Below are 26907 nucleotides of genomic sequence, written 5' to 3'. Positions count from 1 at the left end.
GTGAGGAACTCGGTGACATATGCAAGAAACTCCGCACGAACATTACCCGGCCCGGGACTCGGTGAAATGATAAATGACTCTATGCACGAGCAGAATATTATGAGCAACCATATGCAATTAAAATCATTTCTTATAACTCAATAGAACAATCAACGTGAACCAGCAAGGAGTATTACCAAAGATTAATGTTTTATCAAGATTATGAACCTTTAATACGATATGAAAACGTAAAATTTCAATGACTCTAAGAAGCATTACCATAGATATTAGAGATCATCATAGCCTTAGACATAACCGATATATAGAGGAATAATTGTGGAAGCAAGAATATACATCACCTAGACGCTTTAGAGGTAAGTATCAAATCTGTCTGTTATTCGCTTATTTTTAAAAGTCATGCCAAGCAAAGAAAGAAGGGACAGCGTTACATACCGTATAATTGAGCCGCACGTCCAATATTTACTGCTCAAGCTATTAATCTATAACAAGCAACAATCGTGCCGCAATTAGATAAACATCGTGCTTTACTTTCTTGTAAGCTAGCTAATAATCTAACGAAAATTCGGCAGCACCTCCCCTATTTTCCTTACTTCGTCCCAATTCGACAACAATCCAAATTATCCACAGCAATACCAATAACACATATAACCCAAAGAATCATATAAACAGCCCAAGCACCAACATGACACCACTAATAATCTGATTATGGTTTCCATTCATACTTAGCACATTCAATAACTAAAACAAACTTCCTAAACTACTGGTCACGCCCCCTTCTTAAAATTAATGGATAATTAACAAGGGTATTCTAAAGAATTAACACACCAAACAAGGAGATTACTAACCAAATTATTTGCAGCTGCTGGCCAAGAGTTGCAGGGTTGGTTTCTCCATTTCCATGGCTGCCTAAGACAAGTGGTGAATAAGAAGATGATATGTAGCAATGCATTTCACCACTTTATATAGCATGGAGTGGATTTCCCCACCTCATTTACTAGTATGAAGTGGAGGCAGCCCCCCTCTACACTTGTCCACTAAGGCCAGCCCACAATCTGATCCCTTTTTAATTTTTTGCCTTGAGTGGTGGGGCCCATTGGATTAAATCAATCCAAATTAGCCACTAATTAATCCCTCACTTAAAGTTAATGGCACTTACATTAACCAACTCATACTTAATATCACATTTGGAAATAACATCCTTGCCTAATATTTCTTTACGTCTTCTAGATCACGATGCGCACTACGTATAAAAAAAAATATGAGGCATAACATCCTTCCCCCCTTAGGAACATTCGTCCTCGAATGTTAAGTTAGCGTCTTGCAAAAACAAATTCCAGCGAGGTCTCTCTAAAAGTTATACCTATCAACCTGCATTCCATAACTTACAGATGCCTCACAGCTACATAATCTCATTATCTATCAATATAGTCAAGCTAGGAATTGAATTACCTGCAGGTACGGGGAACAAGTAAGGATACTTATTTTTCATTTCGTCTTCCGCTTCCCAAGTCATCTCCTCCCTATTGTTATTTTGCCACAACACTTTGACGGAAGCCACATCCTTAGTACGTAACCTTCTAACCTGACGATCAAGTATAGCCACGGGTTTCTCCTCATATGACAACTCCTCTGTTACCTGAATATCATCTACAGGGAATACTCTAGAAGGATCACCAATACATTTACGTAGCATCGATACATGGAAGACTGGATGTACCGCCTCCAAATCAGATGGTAGATCCAACTCATAGGCAACCTTGCCTATCCTACGAACAATCTGATAAGGCCCAATGTATCTCGAACTGAGCTTCCCCTTCCTGCCGAATCTCATCACACCCCTCATGGGTGATACCTTCAGGAATACCCAGTCACCAATCTGAAACTCCAAATCTCGACGCCGATTATCTGCATATGACTTCTGTCGACTCTGGGCTGCTAATAATCTTTCTTGAATAAGCTTCACCTTGTCAACAGCTTGCTGAATCACATCCGGGCCTATTAACTTAGTCTCGCCAACATCAAACCAACCAATAGGTGATCTGCACTTCCTCCCATATAAGGCCTCGTACGGTGCCATCTGGATACTAGAATGGTAGCTATTATTATAGGCAAACTCAATGAGCGGCAAGTGGTCATTCCAGCTGCCTTTGAAGTCAATAATACAGGCCCGCAACATATCTTCTAGTGTCTGAATAGTACGCTCAGCCTGCCCATCAGTCTGAGGGTGAAATGCTGTGCTAAGGTTCACCTGTGTCCCCAATCCCTTCTGAAACGATCTCCAAAAGTTGGCTGTAAATTGAGCTCCTCTGTCTGATATAATGGACGTGGGAACCCCATGAAGTCTCACTATCTCCCTGACATATAACCTCGCATAATCTTCAGCCGAATAAGTAGTCCTGACTGGAAGAAAATGGGCCGATTTCGTCAGCCTATCTACAATAACCCATATAGAGTCATACTTCCGTTGAGTGCGAGGTAAGCCTGTAATGAAGTCCATATTAATCATCTCCCATTTCCAAGTCGGGATCTCTATCTCCTGTAATAATCCACCAGGCTTTTGATGTTCGATCTTGACTTGTTGACAATTTGGGCACTGAGCAACAAACTCTGCTATGTCCTTTTTCATGCCATCCCACCAATATAAGCATCTGAGGTCATGATACATTTTTGTTGACCCTGGGTGAATAGAATAACGGGCAGAGTGTGCCTCTCCCATAACTTGCCGTCTAGCCCCGCAGTATCGGGTACACACAATCTGCCTTCATATCGTAACACTCCATCAGGTGTAACCTTAAATGGGGTCTTTTCCTTTTAAAGAGCTGCATCTCTATACTGTGCCAGAATAGGGTCCTTGTATTGGTGTCTCTTTACCTCATCTATGATTGAGGACTCAGCAACCTCTCGAATAGAAACTCCACTATCTTCCGAATTAGCTAGACGGACTCCAAGGCTGGATAGCCGCTGAATCTCCCGAACCATATCCCTCCCTTCTGGTTGTACATCTGTCAAGCTACCCATGGACTTACGGCTAAGAGCATCTGCTACAACATTCGCTTTCCCTGGATGATATAAAATATCAACATCATAATCCTTTAGCAACTCTAACCACCGCCTCTGTCGTAAGTTCAGCTCCTTCTGTTTAAAGATATATTGGAGACTCTTATGATCTGTATAGATGTCCACATGGACACCATATAAATAATGTCTCCATATCTTCAAGGCATGAATCACGACCGCTAACTCCAGATCGTGAGTAGGATAGTTCTTTTCATGCTTCCTAAGTTGTCGGGAGGCATAGGCTATAACTTTGCCATGCTGCATCAATACACATCCTAGCCCAACACCCGAAGCATCACAATAAATAACATAGCCGTCTGGTCCCTCTGGAAGAGTTAGGACTGGAGCTGTAGTCAATTTGTCTTTCAATAGCTGGAAGCTTCGCTCACAAGCATCTGTCCACTGGAACTTGGCTGCCTTTTGAGTTAGCCTTGTCAAAGGCACTGAAATTGAGGCAAACTTTTCTACGAATCTCCTGTAATATCCTGCTAACCCCAAAAAGCTGCGTACCTCAGTAGGTGTCGTAGGTCTGGGCCAAGTCTTTACTGCCTCAATCTTCTGTGTATCTACCCGAATACCATCAGCTCCAATAATATGCCCCAAGAATGCCACTGAAGTCAACCAGAACTCGCACTTAGAAAATTTAGCATACAACTTCTGGTGCTGAAGCACCCTAAGTACCGTCCTTAAATGATCTGCATGCTCCTCTTCTGAACGTGAATAGACCAGAATATCGTCTATAAATACAATAACAAACATATCAAGGAATGGTTTAAATACTCGATTCATTAAATCCATGAATACCGCTGGAGCATTAGTCAGCCCAAAAGACAGCACTCTAAACTCATAATGCCCATATCGGGTTCGGAATGCTGTCTTTGGAATATCTGCCTCCCTTACCCGCACCTGATGATAACCTGACCGCAAGTCTATCTTTGAAAAACACTTTGCACCCTGCAACTGGTCAAATAGATCGTCAATCCTTGGGAGGGGATACCTGTTCTTTATTGTTACTTTGTTCAACTGCCTATAATCAATGCACATCCGCAGCGACCCATCCTTCTTCCTCACAAACAGTACTGGTGCTCCCCAAGGTGACGTACTAGGCCTGATGAAGCCCTTTTCTAGCAAATCCCTCAATTGCTCTTTCAATTCTTTCAACTCAGCAGGTGCCATTCTATAAGGAGGTATAGATATAGGCTGGGTATCTGGCAGTACATCTATAGTAAACTCTATCTCCCGTTCTGGAGGAAGGCCTGGAAGTTCCTCGGGGAATACATCAGGAAATTCATTAACTACCGGGACTGATTGAAGAGTCGGTGCCTCTGCCTTTATGTCATACACCCGAATCAAATGGTAAATATAGCCTTTTCTAACCATCTTCCCGGCCTTGAGGTATGAAATGAACTTACCTTTCGGCGATACTGTACTTCCCTTCCACTCTATAATCGGTTCCCCTGGAAATTGAAATCGAACTATCTTTTCTCTGCAATCAACATTAGCATAACAAGCAGCCAACCAATCCATGCCCATGATAATATCAAACTCAATCATATTTAACTCTATTAGATCTGCTACGGTATGACGACTATATATAGCTACTGAACAATTCCTATATACTCGCGTAGCTATGACAAAATCTCCTACAGGTGTAGCTACCTCAAATGGTTCTATCAACTCAGACTCTATTCCGATCCTACTAGCAACAAAGGGAGATATATATGATAAGGTGGAACCTGGGTCTACCAATGCATACACACTTCGGGAGAATAGTGATAATATACCTGTGATCACATTAGGTGACGCCTCTTGATCTTGCCTATTAGTCAAAGCATATATACGGTTTGAGGGACCGCTAGAACTAGAAGCTCCACCACGTCCTCTACCACGGCCTGCTGGTGCCTGAATACCCTGCCCCGTAGGGCGCATAGCCACAGAAGAAGATGAACCAGCAACGGACCCTGTAGGCTGTGCCATACCACCTGCACTACCTCTAAGGTGACACTCCCTCATAGTATGGCCCTGACGGCCGCAAGAAAAACACGCACCTGTAGCCCAACGACATTCCCCAGGATGGGACTTACCACAACGAGAACACCGAGGCAAAGGTGGCCTCGACTGGCTCAAACCCCTGCCCATCTGTGACCCTGACTCCCTAGAGCTCTGACCAGGTTCCGAATATCCCATACGATCGAACCCCCTACCCATGATACGTGGGGGTGCACTCTGTGCTGGTTGGGAAGAAAATCTAACATGCTGCTGAGACTGCCCGCTTTGAAACTCGTCAGGATAACCTGCTGATCTAGCCCTCTTATGCTGGCCTCTATTATAATCTCTATCTGGCTGACGTCCCCGGTGCCGATCCTCTACCCCCTGTGCATATGCCTGCACCCGAGCAATGTCCATACCTGGCTGAAGAGTCACTGCCATACAACCGTCAATCAGATAACGATCCAATCCCATCACATAACGATGTACCCTGTCTGCCATATCAGCCATAATAGTAGGCGCATGCCTAGCCAATGAATCAAACTCGAGGCTATACTCTCGAACGCTCCTGCCATTTTGCTTCAAACGCAAGAATTTATCGACTCTAGCTCGCTTCATCTCTGGAGGCAGGAAGTGGCCCTGGAAAGCCTCCACAAATTCATCCCATACCGCTGGAGGGGCACCCTCACCCCTAGATAACTCCCAAGACTCATACCAATTAATAGCTACATCCCGCAAACGATACGTAGCCAACTCAACAGACTCGGTCTCCGAAGCCTTGATTATCCTCAATGTACGCTGCATCTGACGAATAAACTCTTGCGGATCATCCTGTGGCCTTGACCCAAAGAACTCTGGAGGATTACAACTTAAGAAGTCACGAGCCCTTAAGCTATCAGATCTGTCCGCATGATCAACTCCTAGTCCATGCCTGCGAGCCTGATCTGCCACTAATCTAGTCAGCAATTGAACCGCATCTCTCATGGCCCTATCCTCCGTCCCTGACTGAGGAGCTGGAGGTTCAGATGTTGGGGCCTCGGGGGCTGGTGGTGTCCCCCGAACTGGAGCTGCTGCTGCTCTAAGCTCTTCTGGCGGTGGGGGTGTAGCAGAGCTCTCCGACTGGAGCATAATACCAGGCATAGACTGGGCACGGGCCCTAGTAACTCTTCGGGTCTGACTAGTACCTTCTGCTACCGATTTTCCCTTCTGGGCGGCTGTCGCTTTCTTTGGAGGCATAGCTGAAAACACATGGATTCGTTAGAGAGGGATTATCCTGTTAATATAGCTCTATCGCACGATCTAGAATAAGAAGAAAGAATGACATCCTAAATGTCCTGTAGCTTCCTGTTTATAGATGTGGTGCACAACACACCGATAAACAAGACTCTACTAGACACGGTCTGTAGGCACTTCCGAGGAAGAACCGCTCTGATACCACTCTTTGTCACGACCCAACCCGATAGGCCGTGATTAGTGCCCGTTTTGGACACCCACATACAAACCTGCTAAGTATGACCAACTGAAACTAAGACAATATGGAATTTAATCAAATCAAGCCAACCCCAACGTCATATATATATATAAGAGGACCTGTCTCATAAGGAGTCATAACCATTCAACCATAACAGCATACGCGAGCCGACAAGGCCGCCACTATTCAAAGCATAATGATGTACGCAGCCGACAAGGCTGCCCCTGTACAAGCGGACATCCCAAACAAACCATGTCCAGACCATTATCCAAAACATATATATACAACCCACATAATGTCCACAGACCTCTAAGAGTACATTAGTGAAACTCGGCGGGACAGGGCCCCGCCATACCCATAGACGAGCAAAAGACTACACAAAAGTTATGTACCAAAACGACTGGGCTCCGGAACAGTGGAGCTCTCCCAATCAGCAGAGTAGATATCCTAGGCGGGAGGATCACCGAACTGCGCGTCTACACCTGCGGGCATGAAACGCAGCCCCCCGAGGAAAGGGGGGTCAGTACGGACAATGTACTGAGTATGTAAAGCATAAGGTAAAGATGACAGGATACCAATGTGGCAAGTCGAAACAAAATATCGCTACACATATACTTTTTAAGTGAAAATCATGCATATATTTAACATTTAAGGTGCCCAGCTTCCCTAGTAAGGGGCTCGGCAAAATAATCATCACGTCATCTCCGTCATCATCATCATCATAACCATCCTCATCACCAATCATATATATAATATACATACCCGGCCCTCTAGTGAGGAACTCGGTGACATATGCAAGAAACTCCGCACGAACATTACCCGGCCCGGGACTCGGTGAAATGATAAATGACTCTATGCACGAGCAGAATATTATGAGCAACCATATGCAATTAAAATCATTTCTTATAACTCAATAGAACAATCAACGTGAACCAGCAAGGAGTATTACCAAAGATTAATGTTTTATCAAGATTATGAACCTTTAATACGATATGAAAACGTAAAATTTCAATGACTCTAAGAAGCATTACCATAGATATTAGAGATCATCATAGCCTTAGACATAACCGATATATAGAGGAATAATTGTGGAAGCAAGAATATACATCACCTAGACGCTTTAGAGGTAAGTATCAAATCTGTCCGTTATTCGCTTATTTTTAAAAGTCATGCCAAGCAAAGAAAGAAGGGACAGCGTTACATACCGTATAATTGAGCCGCACGTCCAATATTTACTGCTCAAGCTATTAATCTATAACAAGCAACAATCGTGCCGCAATTAGATAAACATCGTGCTTTACTTTCTTGTAAGCTAGCTAATAATCTAACGAAAATTCGGCAGCACCTCCCCTATTTTCCTTACTTCGTCCCAATTCGACAACAATCCAAATTATCCACAGCAATACCAATAACACATATAACCCAAAGAATCATATAAACAGCCCAAGCACCAACATGACACCACTAATAATCTGATTATGGTTTCCATTCATACTTAGCACATTCAATAACTAAAACAAACTTCCTAAACTACTGGTCACGCCCCCTTCTTAAAATTAATGGATAATTAACAAGGGTATTCTAAAGAATTAACACACCAAACAAGGAGATTACTAACCAAATTATTTGCAGCTGCTGGCCAAGAGTTGCAGGGTTGGTTTCTCCATTTCCATGGCTGCCTAAGACAAGTGGTGAATAAGAAGATGATATGTAGCAATGCATTTCACCACTTTATATAGCATGGAGTGGATTTCCCCACCTCATTTAATAGTATGAAGTGGAGGCAGCCCCCCTCTACACTTGTCCACTAAGGCCAGCCCACAATCTGATCCCTTTTTAATTTTTTGCCTTGAGTGGTGGGGCCCATTGGATTAAATCAATCCAAATTAGCCACTAATTAATCCCTCACTTAAAGTTAATGGCACTTACATTAACCAACTCATACTTAATATCACATTTGGAAATAACATCCTTGCCTAATATTTCTTTACGTCTTCTAGATCACGATGCGCACTACGTATAAAAAAAAATATGAGGCATAACATCCTTCCCCCCTTAGGAACATTCGTCCTCGAATGTTAAGTTAGCGTCTTGCAAAAACAAATTCCAGCGAGGTCTCTCTAAAAGTTATACCTATCAACCTGCATTCCATAACTTACAGATGCCTCACAGCTACATAATCTCATTATCTATCAATATAGTCAAGCTAGGAATTGAATTACCTGCAGGTACGGGGAACAAGTAAGGATACTTATTTTTCATTTCGTCTTCCGCTTCCCAAGTCATCTCCTCCCTATTGTTATTTTGCCACAACACTTTGACGGAAGCCACATCCTTAGTACGTAACCTTCTAACCTGACGATCAAGTATAGCCACGGGTTTCTCCTCATATGACAACTCCTCTGTTACCTGAATATCATCTACAGGGAATACTCTAGAAGGATCACCAATACATTTACGTAGCATCGATACATGGAAGACTGGATGTACCGCCTCCAAATCAGATGGTAGATCCAACTCATAGGCAACCTTGCCTATCCTACGAACAATCTGATAAGGCCCAATGTATCTCGAACTGAGCTTCCCCTTCCTGCCGAATCTCATCACACCCCTCATGGGTGATACCTTCAGGAATACCCAGTCACCAATCTGAAACTCCAAATCTCGACGCCGATTATCTGCATATGACTTCTGTCGACTCTGGGCTGCTAATAATCTTTCTTGAATAAGCTTCACCTTGTCAACAGCTTGCTGAATCACATCCGGGCCTATTAACTTAGTCTCGCCAACATCAAACCAACCAATAGGTGATCTGCACTTCCTCCCATATAAGGCCTCGTACGGTGCCATCTGGATACTAGAATGGTAGCTATTATTATAGGCAAACTCAATGAGCGGCAAGTGGTCATTCCAGCTGCCTTTGAAGTCAATAATACAGGCCCGCAACATATCTTCTAGTGTCTGAATAGTACGCTCAGCCTGCCCATCAGTCTGAGGGTGAAATGCTGTGCTAAGGTTCACCTGTGTCCCCAATCCCTTCTGAAACGATCTCCAAAAGTTGGCTGTAAATTGAGCTCCTCTGTCTGATATAATGGACGTGGGAACCCCATGAAGTCTCACTATCTCCCTGACATATAACCTCGCATAATCTTCAGCCGAATAAGTAGTCCTGACTGGAAGAAAATGGGCCGATTTCGTCAGCCTATCTACAATAACCCATATAGAGTCATACTTCCGTTGAGTGCGAGGTAAGCCTGTAATGAAGTCCATATTAATCATCTCCCATTTCCAAGTCGGGATCTCTATCTCCTGTAATAATCCACCAGGCTTTTGATGTTCGATCTTGACTTGTTGACAATTTGGGCACTGAGCAACAAACTCTGCTATGTCCTTTTTCATGCCATCCCACCAATATAAGCATCTGAGGTCATGATACATTTTTGTTGACCCTGGGTGAATAGAATAACGGGCAGAGTGTGCCTCTCCCATAACTTGCCGTCTAGCCCCGCAGTATCGGGTACACACAATCTGCCTTCATATCGTAACACTCCATCAGGTGTAACCTTAAATGGGGTCTTTTCCTTTTAAAGAGCTGCATCTCTATACTGTGCCAGAATAGGGTCCTTGTATTGGTGTCTCTTTACCTCATCTATGATTGAGGACTCAGCAACCTCTCGAATAGAAACTCCACTATCTTCCGAATTAGCTAGACGGACTCCAAGGCTGGATAGCCGCTGAATCTCCCGAACCATATCCCTCCCTTCTGGTTGTACATCTGTCAAGCTACCCATGGACTTACGGCTAAGAGCATCTGCTACAACATTCGCTTTCCCTGGATGATATAAAATATCAACATCATAATCCTTTAGCAACTCTAACCACCGCCTCTGTCGTAAGTTCAGCTCCTTCTGTTTAAAGATATATTGGAGACTCTTATGATCTGTATAGATGTCCACATGGACACCATATAAATAATGTCTCCATATCTTCAAGGCATGAACCACGACCGCTAACTCCAGATCGTGAGTAGGATAGTTCTTTTCATGCTTCCTAAGTTGTCGGGAGGCATAGGCTATAACTTTGCCATGCTGCATCAATACACATCCTAGCCCAACACCCGAAGCATCACAATAAATAACATAGCCATCTGGTCCCTCTGGAAGAGTTAGGACTGGAGCTGTAGTCAATTTGTCTTTCAATAGCTGGAAGCTTCGCTCACAAGCATCTGTCCACTGGAACTTGGCTGCCTTTTGAGTTAGCCTTGTCAAAGGCACTGAAATTGAGGCAAACTTTTCTACGAATCTCCTGTAATATCCTGCTAACCCCAAAAAGCTGCGTACCTCAGTAGGTGTCGTAGGTCTGGGCCAAGTCTTTACTGCCTCAATCTTCTGTGTATCTACCCGAATACCATCAGCTCCAATAATATGCCCCAAGAATGCCACTGAAGTCAACCAGAACTCGCACTTAGAAAATTTAGCATACAACTTCTGGTGCTGAAGCACCCTAAGTACCGTCCTTAAATGATCTGCATGCTCCTCTTCTGAACGTGAATAGACCAGAATATCGTCTATAAATACAATAACAAACATATCAAGGAATGGTTTAAATACTCGATTCATTAAATCCATGAATACCGCTGGAGCATTAGTCAGCCCAAAAGACAGCACTCTAAACTCATAATGCCCATATCGGGTTCGGAATGCTGTCTTTGGAATATCTGCCTCCCTTACCCGCACCTGATGATAACCTGACCGCAAGTCTATCTTTGAAAAACACTTTGCACCCTGCAACTGGTCAAATAGATCGTCAATCCTTGGGAGGGGATACCTGTTCTTTATTGTTACTTTGTTCAACTGCCTATAATCAATGCACATCCGCAGCGACCCATCCTTCTTCCTCACAAACAGTACTGGTGCTCCCCAAGGTGACGTACTAGGCCTGATGAAGCCCTTTTCTAGCAAATCCCTCAATTGCTCTTTCAATTCTTTCAACTCAGCAGGTGCCATTCTATAAGGAGGTATAGATATAGGCTGGGTATCTGGCAGTACATCTATAGTAAACTCTATCTCCCGTTCTGGAGGAAGGCCTGGAAGTTCCTCGGGGAATACATCAGGAAATTCATTAACTACCGGGACTGATTGAAGAGTCGGTGCCTCTGCCTTTATGTCATACACCCGAATCAGATGGTAAATATAGCCTTTTCTAACCATCTTCCCGGCCTTGAGGTATGAAATGAACTTACCTTTCGGCGATACTGTACTTCCCTTCCACTATATAATCGGTTCCCCTGGAAATTGAAATCGAACTATCTTTTCTCTGCAATCAACATTAGCATAACAAGCAGCCAACCAATCCATGCCCATGATAATATCAAACTCAATCATATTTAACTCTATTAGATCTGCTACGGTATGATGACTATATATAGCTACTGAACAATTCCTATATACTCGCGTAGCTATGACAAAATCTCCTACAGGTGTAGCTACCTCAAATGGTTCTATCAACTCAGACTCTATTCCGATCCTACTAGCAACAAAGGGAGATATATATGATAAGGTGGAACCTGGGTCTACCAATGCATACACACTTCGGGAGAATAGTGATAATATACCTATGATCACATTAGGTGACGCCTCTTGATCTTGCCTATTAGTCAAAGCATATATACGGTTTGAGGGACCGCTAGAACTAGAAGCTCCACCACGTCCTCTACCACGGCCTGCTGGTGCCTGAATACCCTGCCCCGTAGGGCGCATAGCCACAGAAGAAGATGAACCAGCAACGGACCCTGTAGGCTGTGCCATACCACCTGCACTACCTCTAAGGTTACACTCCCTCATAGTATGGCCCTGACGGCCGCAAGAAAAACACGCACCTGTAGCCCAACGACATTCCCCAGGATGGGACTTACCACAACGAGAACACCGAGGCAAAGGTGGCCTCGACTGGCTCAAACCCCTGCCCATCTGTGACCCTGACGCCCTAGAGCTCTGACCAGGTTCCGAATATCCCATACGATCGAACCCCCTACCCATGATACGTGGGGGTGCACTCTGTGCTGGTTGGGAAGAAAATCTAACATGCTGCTGAGACTGCCCGCTTTGAAACTCGTCAGGATAACCTGCTGATCTAGCCCTCTTATGCTGGCCTCTATTATAATCTCTATCTGGCTGACGTCCCCGGTGCCGATCCTCTACCCCCTGTGCATATGCCTGCACCCGAGCAATGTCCATACCTGGCTGAAGAGTCACTGCCATACAACCGTCAATCAGATAACGATCCAATCCCATCACATAACGATGTACCCTGTCTGCCATATCAGCCATAATAGTAGGCGCATGCCTAGCCAATGAATCAAACTCGAGGCTATACTCTCGAACGCTCCTGCCATTTTGCTTCAAACGCAAGAATTTATCGACTCTAGCTCGCTTCATCTCTGGAGGCAGGAAGTGGCCCTGGAAAGCCTCCACAAATTCATCCCATACCGCTGGAGGGGCACCCTCACCCCTAGATAACTCCCAAGACTCATACCAATTAATAGCTACATCCCGCAAATGATACGTAGCCAACTCAACAGACTCGGTCTCCGAAGCCTTGATTATCCTCAATGTACGCTGCATCTGACGAATAAACTCTTGCGGATCATCCTGTGGCCTTGACCCAAAGAACTCTGGAGGATTACAACTTAAGAAGTCACGAGCCCTTAAGCTATCAGATCTGTCCGCATGATCAACTCCTAGTCCATGCCTGCGAGCCTGATCTGCCACTAATCTAGTCAGCAATTGAACCACATCTCTCATGGCCCTATCCTCCGTCCCTGACTGAGGAGCTGGAGGTTCAGATGTTGGGGCCTCGGGGGCTGGTGGTGTCCCCCGAACTGGAGCTGCTGCTGCTCTAAGCTCTTCTGGCGGTGGGGGTGTAGCAGAGCTCTCCGACTGGAGCATAATACCAGGCATAGACTGGGCACGGGCCCTAGTAACTCTTCGGGTCTGACTAGTACCTTCTGCTACCGATTTTCCCTTCTGGGCGGCTGTCGCTTTCTTTGGAGGCATAGCTGAAAACACATGGATTCGTTAGAGAGGGATTATCCTGTTAATATAGCTCTATCGCACGATCTAGAATAAGAAGAAAGAATGACATCCTAAATGTCCTGTAGCTTCCTGTTTATAGATGTGGTGCACAACACACCGATAAACAAGACTCTACTAGACACGGTCTGTAGGCACTTCCGAGGAAGAACCGCTCTGATACCACTCTTTGTCACGACCCAACCCGATAGGCCGTGATTAGTGCCCGTTTTGGACACCCACATACAAACCTGCTAAGTATGACCAACTGAAACTAAGACAATATGGAATTTAATCAAATCAAGCCAACCCCAACGTCATATATATATATAAGAGGACCTGTCTCATAAGGAGTCATAACCATTCAACCATAACAGCATACGCGAGCCGACAAGGCCGCCACTATTCAAAGCATAATGATGTACGCAGCCGACAAGGCTGCCCCTGTACAAGCGGACATCCCAAACAAACCATGTCCAGACCATTATCCAAAACATATATATACAACCCACATAATGTCCACAGACCTCTAAGAGTACATTAGTGAAACTCGGCGGGACAGGGCCCCGCCATACCCATAGACGAGCAAAAGACTACACAAAAGTTATGTACCAAAACGACTGGGCTCCGGAACAGTGGAGCTCTCCCAATTAGCAGAGTAGATATCCTAGGCGGGAGGATCACCGAACTGCGCGTCTACACCTGCGGGCATGAAACGCAGCCCCCCGAGGAAAGGGGGGTCAGTACGGACAATGTACTGAGTATGTAAAGCATAAGGTAAAGATGACAGGATACCAATGTGGCAAGTCGAAACAAAATATCGCTACACATATACTTTTTAAGTGAAATCATGCATATATTTAACATTTAAGGTGCCCAGCTTCCCTAGTAAGGGGCTCGGCAAAATAATCATCACGTCATCTCCGTCATCATCATCATCATAACCATCCTCATCACCAATCATATATATAATATACATACCCGGCCCTCTAGTGAGGAACTCGGTGACATATGCAAGAAACTCCGCACGAACATTACCCGGCCCGGGACTCGGTGAAATGATAAATGACTCTATGCACGAGCAGAATATTATGAGCAACCATATGCAATTAAAATCATTTCTTATAACTCAATAGAACAATCAACGTGAACCAGCAAGGAGTATTACCAAAGATTAATGTTTTATCAAGATTATGAACCTTTAATACGATATGAAAACGTAAAATTTCAATGACTCTAAGAAGCATTACCATAGATATTAGAGATCATCATAGCCTTAGACATAACCGATATATAGAGGAATAATTGTGGAAGCAAGAATATACATCACCTAGACGCTTTAGAGGTAAGTATCAAATCTGTCCGTTATTCGCTTATTTTTAAAAGTCATGCCAAGCAAAGAAAGAAGGGACAGCGTTACATACCGTATAATTGAGCCGCACGTCCAATATTTACTGCTCAAGCTATTAATCTATAACAAGCAACAATCGTGCCGCAATTAGATAAACATCGTGCTTTACTTTCTTGTAAGCTAGCTAATAATCTAACGAAAATTCGGCAGCACCTCCCCTATTTTCCTTACTTCGTCCCAATTCGACAACAATCCAAATTATCCACAGCAATACCAATAACACATATAACCCAAAGAATCATATAAACAGCCCAAGCACCAACATGACACCACTAATAATCTGATTATGGTTTCCATTCATACTTAGCACATTCAATAACTAAAACAAACTTCCTAAACTACTGGTCACGCCCCCTTCTTAAAATTAATGGATAATTAACAAGGGTATTCTAAAGAATTAACACACCAAACAAGGAGATTACTAACCAAATTATTTGCAGCTGCTGGCCAAGAGTTGCAGGGTTGGTTTCTTCATTTCCATGGCTGCCTAAGACAAGTGGTGAATAAGAAGATGATATGTAGCAATGCATTTCACCACTTTATATAGCATGGAGTGGATTTCCCCACCTCATTTAATAGTATGAAGTGGAAGCAGCCCCCCTCTACACCTGTCCACTAAGGCCAGCCCACAATCTGATCCCTTTTTAATTTTTTGCCTTGAGTGGTGGGGCCCATTGGATTAAATCAATCCAAATTAGCCACTAATTAATCCCTCACTTAAAGTTAATGGCACTTACATTAACCAACTCATACTTAATATCACATTTGGAAATAACATCCTTGCCTAATATTTCTTTACGTCTTCTAGATCACGATGCGCACTACGTATAAAAAAAATACGAGGCATAACATATAATAACATGTATAATTGTTACATTATGTTAATTTTATGTATTTGTCTCAATTTTAGAAGATGACCTATTCCCCTTTACCCTAGGTTGTGATCTTGAATTGATTTGTATAGTATTGACTCAATCGTCTTGGTTAGTGTGTGAATTACTATCGTATGTTGTTATCATGATAATTATAAGTAGATTGTGATATATTATAATCCAATTATTCTAGTTTATGATTAATTGACCTAGGTTGTGAAGTAGAGTATGAACTTGATCTAAGTCTCTAATTCTAGGCTATGAACTAGTGATGAATTATTGTATAGTGATTAATTGGCCTTGTTTTATGTTGGTTACTATTATGTGATGCTATTATACCATTGTTGGGTTAAGTTGGAGGTTGATGGTAAGACCTTGATGATGACATTTTGAAGGAGAATGAGTAAGTCTTGCGATCTCTATTCTTTACTTCAATTATGATTACTTGTGATTAAGTGATGATTTTTTTAGTTTAACTTATGTGAGATTGATAGGGATGATATGATGTTGAATTGAAATGTCTTGACTCTAGTTTGTGAGGTGTTATCTAAAATCTAAATGTTATAAGGATGGTGATAACTTACCAATGTGCCTTATTATAATGTGACTATGTAAATGTACTAACCTCACTTGTATGAATTGTTATGAAAGTACAATACTCATTCAATTATTATTGAGCTATGATGATGATGATGATTATACAAGGGATAGACCCTAGGACCTACATTAACCTATAATTATTAATAAAGGCATTAAAGACATTTCAAAAAGGGACTCTAGCTTAACACCGAGTGAACTAGAGTGAGGAGTGTCCCTTCCCACATAGGGGAGGTAATATCACTAATGTACTCTTGATATTTGGAGACTAAAATGCATGTATCACAAAGAAGGCCCTAACTATATCTTCTAGTTCTCGAACTATGTTACCCCCATAGGAATACTAGCTAATGGATCCACGTAGTTGCTAAGTTCATCTTTTGGTAATACCTTGGCAAGTACTCTACCTTTCTTTAGTGAAGGGTTCCATAACACCAGATTCCACATTAACTCATGTGGTGTACGTCTCCTATTTGATGGTTTGAAGTGAGTGAGCCTTCTCTTCTTAGTCCCCATTTGATTTATAAGATTTTGGAGAAAGTTAATATCATAAGGAACCGATTGCAAGCTGCCAATAGTCGGAAAAAGTCTTATGTCGATCATAAGAGAAGGGATTTGGAGTTTGAAGAAGGTGATAAAGTGTATTTGAAAATCTCACCTATGAAATGGGTGGTTAGATTTGGCAAGAAAGTTGAGTCCCCGTTACGTGAGTCCGTATGAAATCTTGCAAAGGGTTGGTAAGGTTGCCTATGAATTGAAACTTCCTAGTGAATTGACTTCGAGTCATCCAATTTTCCATGTTTTCATGCTTAAAAAGTGTATTGGTGATCCCGAGTCTATTCTTTATATTGAGGGTCTTGGTGTGAAGGATAGCCTCTCTTATGGGGAAGTTTCAGTTCAAATTCTTGATAAGCAAGTCAAGAAGTTGAAAAATAAAGAGGTGGCTTCAATAAAGGTGTTATGGAAGAATAAACTAGTTGAGGGTGCAATATGGAAGGCCGTGGCCGACATGATGTCCTGTTACCCATATCTATTTGATAACTCAGGTTATTAATTCTTGCTAATAATGAAAATAATGAAAAAGTTGAAGTTACTTTGATTTTGGTGAAGTCTTGCAAAATGTGCTTTTGGAGTATCTTTATAGTGACTTACAGTGAACTTGTATATTAGAACTTGAAATTTTTGCTCTTTGGCTTGTTTGAGTTATCTTGTGCATTTTGATATGATGAATCTTTATGAAATGATATGTAGCATGTTGGTAAGTTGAACTTTGGATAATTGACTAACATGGGTTTCATAAGGTCTATACACTATTTTAGAAAGTCTAGGAACTAGAACATCCATGATATCCGGAAACTAGTTTTAGGAGGTACTAGCATGCCATAGTTTATTTGAATAGATTTTAAGAGTCCAAAATCCATGAAAATTGGTGGAAGGGTAGCTAACATGTGTTCAAGTTAATTCACGGTCAAAATTTCTGGGTACGACTCCCCATGGACCAACCAAAGGACCTTGAGGAGGAACCTTGCACATTGGAGTCAATACTGCATTGGCAGTGTGCACCCACGAAAGGGCAATCCACTGAGAGTGTGTTGATCGAAGTGGAGTCGATGCCAAACTTCAACAAAAACTTAGCCATTTCTTTGGAGTCCTTCATCTTTACAGTCTATTCCAAAGAAGGACGGATGTGCAGCATGGAAGAGGGCTGCTAGTCTATTGACAGACCCATAATCCGTCAATTGTGGTGTTGTCGGTGTACCTGCATTTTCCTACACATTTTTTTATTAAGTTTCAATTATTTAATTAAGGGTTTAGGTAGTTAGTTAGGGGTTTAGGTAATCCTAACTTATCTAATTAACCCCCCATATAAAGAACCCAGCCCCATTAATCTAATTACAACGCTTAAAACAATACTCTCTTCCTTCTCTCTTTTCTCTCTCTCTATTGGAAGACACCATTGAAGAATAGATAGGGGTGATTTGGAGGCTGTAAAGCTATGATTTCACCATCAAATCTTCATCAAAGGATTAGGTATGTGATCTAATTCACCTTTGATACCTCTTTCATCAAAGGGTTCCTTCAAAGTATTTCTAAAAATTGGGTTTTCATGTGGGTCTCAATCTCAAAATTTATGTTATGAATTTTTTTTATGTTTTCTATTGGATAATATGGATTGATTAACATGTATTCTAACTTAATTATGATACATCTTGATGGTTTGGTCTAGTTTGTAGAAGATGACCATTAACCCTTAACCGTAGGTTTTATCTTGATATGAATTAGGTTGTGATTGGTTCGATTGACTTTATTTTTTGTTGAATTACTATTATATGATGTTTTTAAATTAATCATGAACTAATTAGAGTGATTTGTAGTCTTTCATTCTAGCTTTTGAGAAGATTATCTAGGTTAGGAAGTGAATTGACCTAAGTATCTTGTCTTAAGCTATGATCTAGTATTGAATTGTAATGTAGTGATTCTTCTACCCTTGTTATCATGTTGATTATTGATTTATGATGATGTATACCTAGATTAGGTTGAATTGAGGGTTTATGGTAAGACCTTGATGATGAACTACGATAAAGACTTGGTAAGTCTTATAATCTCTACCCTTTACTTCAAATTGTGGTTAAATATGATTAAATTATGATGTTGTGTTGGATTATGCCTTGTATAAGGATTGATAGGGTGGTATGATGTTGAATTTTAAATTTCTTGATAATGATTGTCAGGTTGATTAAGATGTAAATATTATAAGGAGGGTGAATGATATACAAATGTATCTTATCATGATATGAAATGCTAATGTGCTAGCCTTACCTATATGAATTATAATGAAAGTACTATACTCATGCAATTCTTATTGAGTTATGATGATGATGTTATACAAGGGTTAGACTCTATGACCTAAACTAAGTTGTGGTAGATAATAAAGGCTTAAAGACATTTAAAAAAGGACTCTAGCTTAGCACCAATTGAACTAGATTGAGGAGTGTCCCTTCCCACATAGGGATGGTAGGATCACTAATGTACTCTTGAGATTGGAGACTACAATGCTAATATCCTAATGAGGGTCCCAATTATATCTCCTAGTTCTTGAACTATGTTGACCCCAAAGGAATACTGGCTATTGGATCCACATAGTTTCTATGTTTTATGTTTTGGTACTACCTTGGCATGTAGTCCGCCTTCCTTTGGTGTAGGGTTTTATGACACGAATTCCACACTAGCTCATGTGGTCTATGTCGGTTAGGGAAAGATGTTCCCAAAAGTGAAAATGAACTAAAAGATTGAACTCTAACTATGATAACGTAAGAGGTCTAGCTTAGTCTATGTAGGGGTATGAGACTCTACCTAAACATTGCACTAGTTAGCCTTGAAGGGAGTCTTGGAAGGATGTTCTTATGTATAAATATGCTTATAATTCTATATGACATGTATATGATGAACTTACACATTGTTGATACTATATGATGATTAGTTTCACTTATGTATATATATTGGTCTATATGGTTAAAGTAAGATGATATGCACTCTTAAATGCTATGTTATGTAAAGTAGGATGTTAGTCATGATTCTTGTTGGGTTACTTGATTGAGTAAGGTTATGGGGCTTTACTTGGTCATTGCACTTGTTGACTTGATAGGGGTTCATGAGTAATTGACTTTCTTTGGCTATTTTGTAATGTACATGCCTATGACTTAATGAATATGCAATATTGATTGGTATGGTCTTGTTGAATATGCATAAGCGTTTTCAATGTAAATTGCATATCTTTATGAAATGTCCTTTTTCTTAGCATGATTTCAAAGTATGTGTGCATATGGTCTCATACTTAGTACAAGTGGCGTACTAACCACATTTCTTACTTTTCCCCAACATTTTAGGTTCCAGTCGTTGAAGTGTTTTGGAAGGCAACTTGAAGAAGGCTTGGATCTCTTATTCATCCAAGTAGGGTAGGTCCTCATTTTATGAGGGCGATGCCACTATCTAGCTTATGGAGTTTTCTTTTTCGTTAAAGACTATTATGGTTCTTTCTTTCCATTTAGTATGAAACATTGTATAGCCCATGTGAGGCATTTTTACTTGATGTATGGGCTATGCCCAAGTTCTTACAATCTTATTAGACGGTTATGAGATGAGAAGACTATTATGACTATTATGTCTATGTTATCTCTTATACACTTATGTGTAATAAAAGTTGAAGGCTATGTAACCTTCCTATATGAAGGGTCAATGTATACTCGGTATATATGTTATGTGTATGTAGAGGTGTATGTAAACCTCCAAGTAAAAATAATTAAATGTTTTAAGTATTCCGCTAAATTTGACCTATGAATGTAATGATGTAAACTAAGAGGCTAGTCTTAGTCCTGAAAGAGGACGACGATGCCAGTTACGTCTAGGGAGTAAACTTGGATGTGACACCTATAGAAGTCTCTTAGGAAGACTACATAAGTCAGGTCTTGTGGAGTCACTTAATGGTCAACAACAATTGTCTTTATTGAGTCAAGAACTAATGCCCAAGTCGAGCTTTCTTGCAACCTCCATCATCCTATTTGTAGACATCTATCCCCTACTTGAGGCTTCTCCACTACAGAAATTTGGTGAGAAACTTTTATTAGCCTCCTAGTATTTCGTTTATTGAGCATTGATGACACTACTTTTCAGTTTTGGTGGGCCAATGGCCTACTTGAAATTATTCCTTTTTTGTTTGTACTTTTTTATATTTTCTTTTCATATTTTGTAGTAAATATTTTGTTTATATCAGTGTGCTTTTCTTTTGGGAAATTTTTCCTCATCTCTTCAGAATACATTCTTTCTTGATGAATGCAACTTCCAATGTATTTTAAAAAATTTAATTGCTCGAGGTTTTAATTGATATAATTATGAATCAATTTTGTGCAATATCAATATCTTAAATGGAGAAGGGCCTTAAATACCCCTCAAGTACATGAACAGGTAAAAAATTATCCTCTATCCATCTTTTGGCCTTAAAATACCCTTGTAGTCCACCCTTTTGTTAAAAAATACCAGTATGGATAACATATCACACTCATAAGTTGGATGGAGGACAATATTCTACCAATTATCATTATTTAATGACATTTAAGGCTCTCTTACATTAAAATAATTTAAATTTACTTTATATCTAAAATCACATTATTAACTTTATTTTTGAAATATTCTGATGTTTAAATAGACAATTTAGGTTAAAATCCCAAGTTGGTCTGTGTAAAGAATGAGTAATTAAAATAAAGTTAAGGGAAAAGAAAGATTTAATGAGGTCCAACCTTCAAAGAGTTACAAAAAATAATTAAACCTTCCTCATAAATAAGGGAAAGAATGAGCGTAAAGTTAAAATGAAAAATAGGGTCACATGAAAGAAATGGGGATTCCAAATAAAATGAGTTACAAGTTAAGGGTTGAGTTGTCAATTGAAAAGTAAGAATAAGAACGAGAAAATAGGTGATGATGGTTGTAACAATTCCTTGAAAACCTAAAGTAGCCGATCCAAACTGACGATGCCTTAACTCTTTACTCAACTACAAACCTAAAAAGACCCTTGAGATATTTATTTGACTAGGTTATACAATGATTTGAAATATAGACACACTTGTAGGTCAAAGCTAACCAGTATTTCTCTTTTGAGAGAGGGACAGATGCATTAATTCCATACACAATTGTGGAAATTACTTAATGAGAGAATGTAATATTTCTTTATGTCAGGGAAGTTGAATCTTTTTTAATCATGTTCTTTCAAAACATAAAAAGCTAAAGTGAACTTGATTTTCTGTTCAGACTAGTTAGTCATCATTTTAAACTTTCACACAATTATTTTGGGAAAGTTAGTGTTGATATTAAGATTTATATGGCGTTTATATGATAGGCATCGTCTAATACTATTGCAGATACTTGTTTGAAGTTATTGCGTTCTTGATTTACTTGAGGACAAGCAAAATTTGAAGTTGAGGGTGTTGGTGAGTGGTAAATTTGAACTCATTTAAGGTCCATTTAGCACAATATTTTATTTTTGAATTCCTATATTTTATCATTTTCTAACATTATACACAATTATGAAGTAATTTGAAAAGGCAAGGAATGATGTATGGAAGATGGGCCATCAAAGTTAACATTTTTGATTGCCTAAAATGAAGGGGGTAACGCCTACTAATCATGACCTCAAAAAATTTGAAAGTGAAAGGCAATTGATGTTACAAAGGAAGGTAGGTGATCTCAACTAGAAACGGTGATGCATCTTGTGAGAACGTTAGACCTGTCAGTCATCACCCAAAGTTACAGTATGCAAGGAAAACACTTGTAGCCTAGAGCATCAGAAGCAAACTAAGGTGGTATTCAATGATTTACCAATGTTTAAGGATGACTCCATTCAGTTCGTCATCTAAGGTTCAAACACTTGTAGCCTAGAGCATCAGAAGGTAAGCTATGGAGTAAGAGGTGAGCCATTAAGCATGCTCGACGAGCTGAACTAATATAGCCGAATTAGTCATCAATTGAATTTTTGCAATTTTTTTGGAAAGTATAAATATCCCAAAAGATAGAAATTTAAGAGAGTTCAGAAATAGTTTAAAAAGTCTCGAACTTTAGTGAGTAGTAGAGAGAACACTTCTTAAGCTTTTGGGTCTTACAACTTTGTTCTTTGATTTTTCTATCTGAAGTTAAATTCAAACTGAGTTTACTCTTTATTTCATTATTTCATGTTGCACATGGCCGATTTCATGTGAAAGGTACAAGTTTTTTATTTTTTGTGATCATTGGATAAACCCCAAGATTTAAGGGTGCTCTAAATGGGGTTTTCTGTTGATTTAATGTAGTGAGTATTGTGATATTCCTTGTTTTTGTTCTGTTCAAGTATGAATTTTTTCTAATTACCATGGCTATAACTAATGTGTTAAGGTTGCAATGTAAATTTCCATTTCCTCTCTCTGATTGATGCTCAAAGATATTAATAGGAGTGTATAATTAGTTTAATACTAGAAATAAGTTTTCATTTCTGTAGTTTTCTAGAAAGAGAGCTTATGGATCGGAATCTAGTTGCCTTATTCTTAAAAGAAAGGATAGTATAAGGTATTGTGTTTTTCTTATTGAAACATTGATGAGACTTAAAAGAGATTCTAGCACAAATGTTGGAGATCGAAAAATTTTTATCATTAATGAATATTACTTAGACTATTGATGGATGTTCATCATTGTGAGTAGTACAATTACCTCGATGAGAGATAACTTCTAATTCCTCCAACCCTAGATCACTTATTAGTATTTGATTTCATTTAATTTTAATAATTGATAACCGAACCTTTCTATTAAGTTGGTGATTCAATTCAGCCAATTGTTCTTACTATTACAAATGTTCTAATTCAACATCTATTATTCGTGATAAGGAATCCTCAATGATACATCAGACCTATGGGATTCAACCCAAACTTTTTATTAGGGTTTCTTACTAATAACGATTACTCACTCTTGTAATATGTTTTTGAGTGTTATTTAAGTGTTATCAGTCTTAGGATGTGTGGGTTGCTAGGGTTTAGACATATATTCTAAATTCATTGATTGTGCCATTTAAGATGCATTGGCTCTTCTAAAAGACAGGTTTTCTCGGTGTCAGGCCACACACCTGCTTGAGTTTGCATTGATAATGTTCGAACACTATAGTGTCACATGGCATGATTTTGCATTACAACACATGTTTGAGTTTGCATTGGTAATTTTTGACGATCGGTTGTGTTCTATATCTCTATCTTGAATAGTACTCATGACGACTTTTGTGCTCAGTGTTGGTATTTAAAAAAGAAATTATATTGGTTGGTTTTTTAAATTTTCTTTTTGAATCTTTTTTGACTAGTTATGTTTTTATGTGAGCTCTGCAATGAATATGACATGTAAGTTTTTTATCTTTTAAGTTTATGGTAAACAATTTTTTTTGAAGTTCCTTTTATAGTAAGGTTTTACTTGGAATCATGCTTGTTGAATCCTAGAATTTTAATTTTTAGACATATGTCTAGATTTTTTCAATGTAATGAAAGATCTTGGGAGTAGTATTTCTCGAGGGACTACAAAATCTTTCTATCCTTTTTGTGAAAACCTTGTGAGGGTGTGCAACAACTAATGCACCACTTGAGCATATAAAGTTTTTGACAACCTTTTTGAAACATATTAAAAAAGATTATACCTAACTTCTCACTTATAAATTATATTTTAATCATTGGTTTGTTTGTATAGCTAATGTAGTTCAACAACCTAAAATAGGTGTGTAAAGGAAGGATGAAATAAAGCGCAGTTGAAGGCAAAGAAACATGATATGAGAATCAACTTTGAAGTGTGTTATAAAGAAGTAACCCCTCATTGAATTTAAGAGAATGCAATGAAAAATATTTGAAAATGGAAATGAAAAAGAAAGTAAGGTGAAATAATAATGGTTCTCCAATAAATTATTTGACAAGTGAATGTTTGACTTCCCAAGTGAAAAGAATTGAAACAACTTGAGAATAGGAAATAATGATTGCAAGAATCTTTGGAAAGGTGAAGTCAATGAGTCAAATTGACCATACCTTAACCCTTAGACAATTACCAACCTAAAAGACACTTTAGATATTACATGATTTTTGTTATGTGATGAATGAAAAATATGGGACAATATATGGGATGAAGTTTGCATTTATTTCTGTTTTAGAGAGTAAGTGTTGTAGTGATTCTTTATTGACTTTGTTAGTATGAGAATGGAGTCATTCTTTATGTGAGGACATTTGATTCATTTCTGAAACATGGTTTTGCATAATAGAAGAACCTATAGTATGCTTAAGTTTGGTTCTTAAATGACTAATCATAATAGATCATGATTGAGTGTTGCATTTGATTCAGAGTAGACTTGTGGTGGCACATGCATGTTAGATCTAATTGAGAATTATTGTAGATAACTTTTTTGAACTAATTGTGATTTTTGTTTACTTTAGAAAAACAAAAGGTTGTGTCGGGGTATTCATGAGTGGTACATCTACTCTAATTTAAGCGTTATTTAATTACACAATTAGTTTTCTCAAAGTAATACAATGGAATATAGACCCCAGACGAGACCATCGTCGTTGACCTCTTAGAGGTCGCAGACAAGCCTACATACGTTATCCTTACTTCATCTAGGTTAAATTTAGTGGAAAATTTGAACTTTTTGTTTATTAACAAGCATGTAAGTCGTTCTACTTAAATTCATATACATTCACCATCAACCATCTAACATTAAGAACATCAAATGAACGAAATAGTTCAATACTTCATTAAGTGTATAGTTGCCAAAATGACACCAATACAATGTCTGAAATAAAACGGGAAAGAAACCTTAGTGAAACATACTCCACTAAACATACTCCACTATATATATCATATACCTAATCTAGAATATAAAGGGCAAGCGTCCTCGAATGCATGAGGTCCTACAAAGTCTGGATGAATGCTCCACATACGGATAACTTCAGTGTCGATCTGTAAGCTCTAACGTCCACCTGTGCCTGCACCTAAAAATGTAGAGTTGTATGGGATTATTACACACTTGTACTAAGTATGAATATATGCAATCATAGACCAAAGACATGCATTGGTAAGAATAGCTCTTTCCTAAGAACATGATTTATCGAAAGTCAAGTCAGTGGACTTGCCAATTTGGGATTAGGAAAGTCGAGGGACTTGCAAAATTTTAATTAGGAAAGTCCGGCGACTTGCCAAATTTGAATTAGCAAAATCAGAGGACTTGCCAAATTTTGTTTAGGAAAGTCATGCCATGAGAGTAACATGCATCATCATACATATCATATTGTACACATCACATAACATCTTACACATAGTACATAACATATTGCATATAGAACATAACATATTTCATTTCATTCATTCATATGCCATGAGACGTTGGAATCATGGACTTGAAATTAAGACTTCCCAAAATGAGGGGTCAACATATGAGACCTCAACTAGGGAGCTTTCTTTAACAAATAGAGAGTCTGCTTCATTCATTCATACGTACTTCATTTCATTAATTCATAAGCTAGTGTAAACACTAGCCATACCTAGGATGTAGCTTAAGACTCTCATCGGGTTTTCTTTGCAATGATCAAGAATAACCTTGTGTCATTACTTGAGTCTAGCTCACCTCTTGATTATCCTATTCTAACACCTTTGGTATCATTTATATCATTCTGTGCATCATTTGAGGATGGCCTTATTCGTTCATTTGGGAACTTTAACTTTAACCGACATGGATCATGTTAGCATCATGAAATCCATTGTCTGCCCCACACCGAAAAGAGGTGGAATCACTGGCCAAAGTCACCCAAAACATGCTAGCATACATAGGGAATCAAACCCTGCTAGGTCCCTATGTTAGCAGTACAGGTTTAAAGACTAGGATATATAAGGAGACATACCCGG

The 26907-nt window shown here is 39.6% G+C and overlaps 1 protein-coding gene across 2 annotated transcripts; it reads right to left on the bottom strand.

The window, feature by feature from the left end:
- Window positions 1–6639: 6639 nt before the first annotated feature.
- LOC138349118 (uncharacterized) lies at window positions 6640–15058 on the bottom strand. Of its 2 annotated transcripts, XM_069299116.1 has the most exons (4): window positions 15012–15058; window positions 14200–14289; window positions 12132–13574; window positions 6640–6999 (listed from the first exon to the last, which is right to left on the bottom strand). In XM_069299116.1, exons 3-4 carry the CDS (start codon window positions 13570–13572, stop codon window positions 6965–6967), a joined length of 1476 nt encoding a protein of 491 aa, XP_069155217.1. In that variant the 5' UTR covers window positions 13573–13574; window positions 14200–14289; window positions 15012–15058; the 3' UTR covers window positions 6640–6964. The 2 variants fall into 2 exon arrangements, with proteins under 2 accessions (XP_069155217.1, XP_069155216.1); XM_069299115.1 differs by lacking the exon at window positions 6640–6999 and having other exon boundaries at window positions 10100–13574.
- Window positions 15059–26907: the final 11849 nt, after the last annotated feature.

The sequence above is a fragment of the Solanum lycopersicum genome, chromosome 6 (assembly GCF_036512215.1).
Source record: "Solanum lycopersicum chromosome 6, SLM_r2.1".
Taxonomy (NCBI): domain Eukaryota; kingdom Viridiplantae; phylum Streptophyta; class Magnoliopsida; order Solanales; family Solanaceae; genus Solanum; species Solanum lycopersicum.
The sequence above is the reverse complement of the archived record's forward strand: the minus strand, read 5'-3'. Positions and strand labels throughout refer to the sequence as shown.

Excerpts from the sequence above, each read along its gene's own strand:
- LOC138349118 (XM_069299115.1), bottom strand. The coding sequence starts at position 13,572 with ATGCCTCCAAAGAAAGCGACAGCCGCCCAGAAGGGAAAATCGGTAGCA.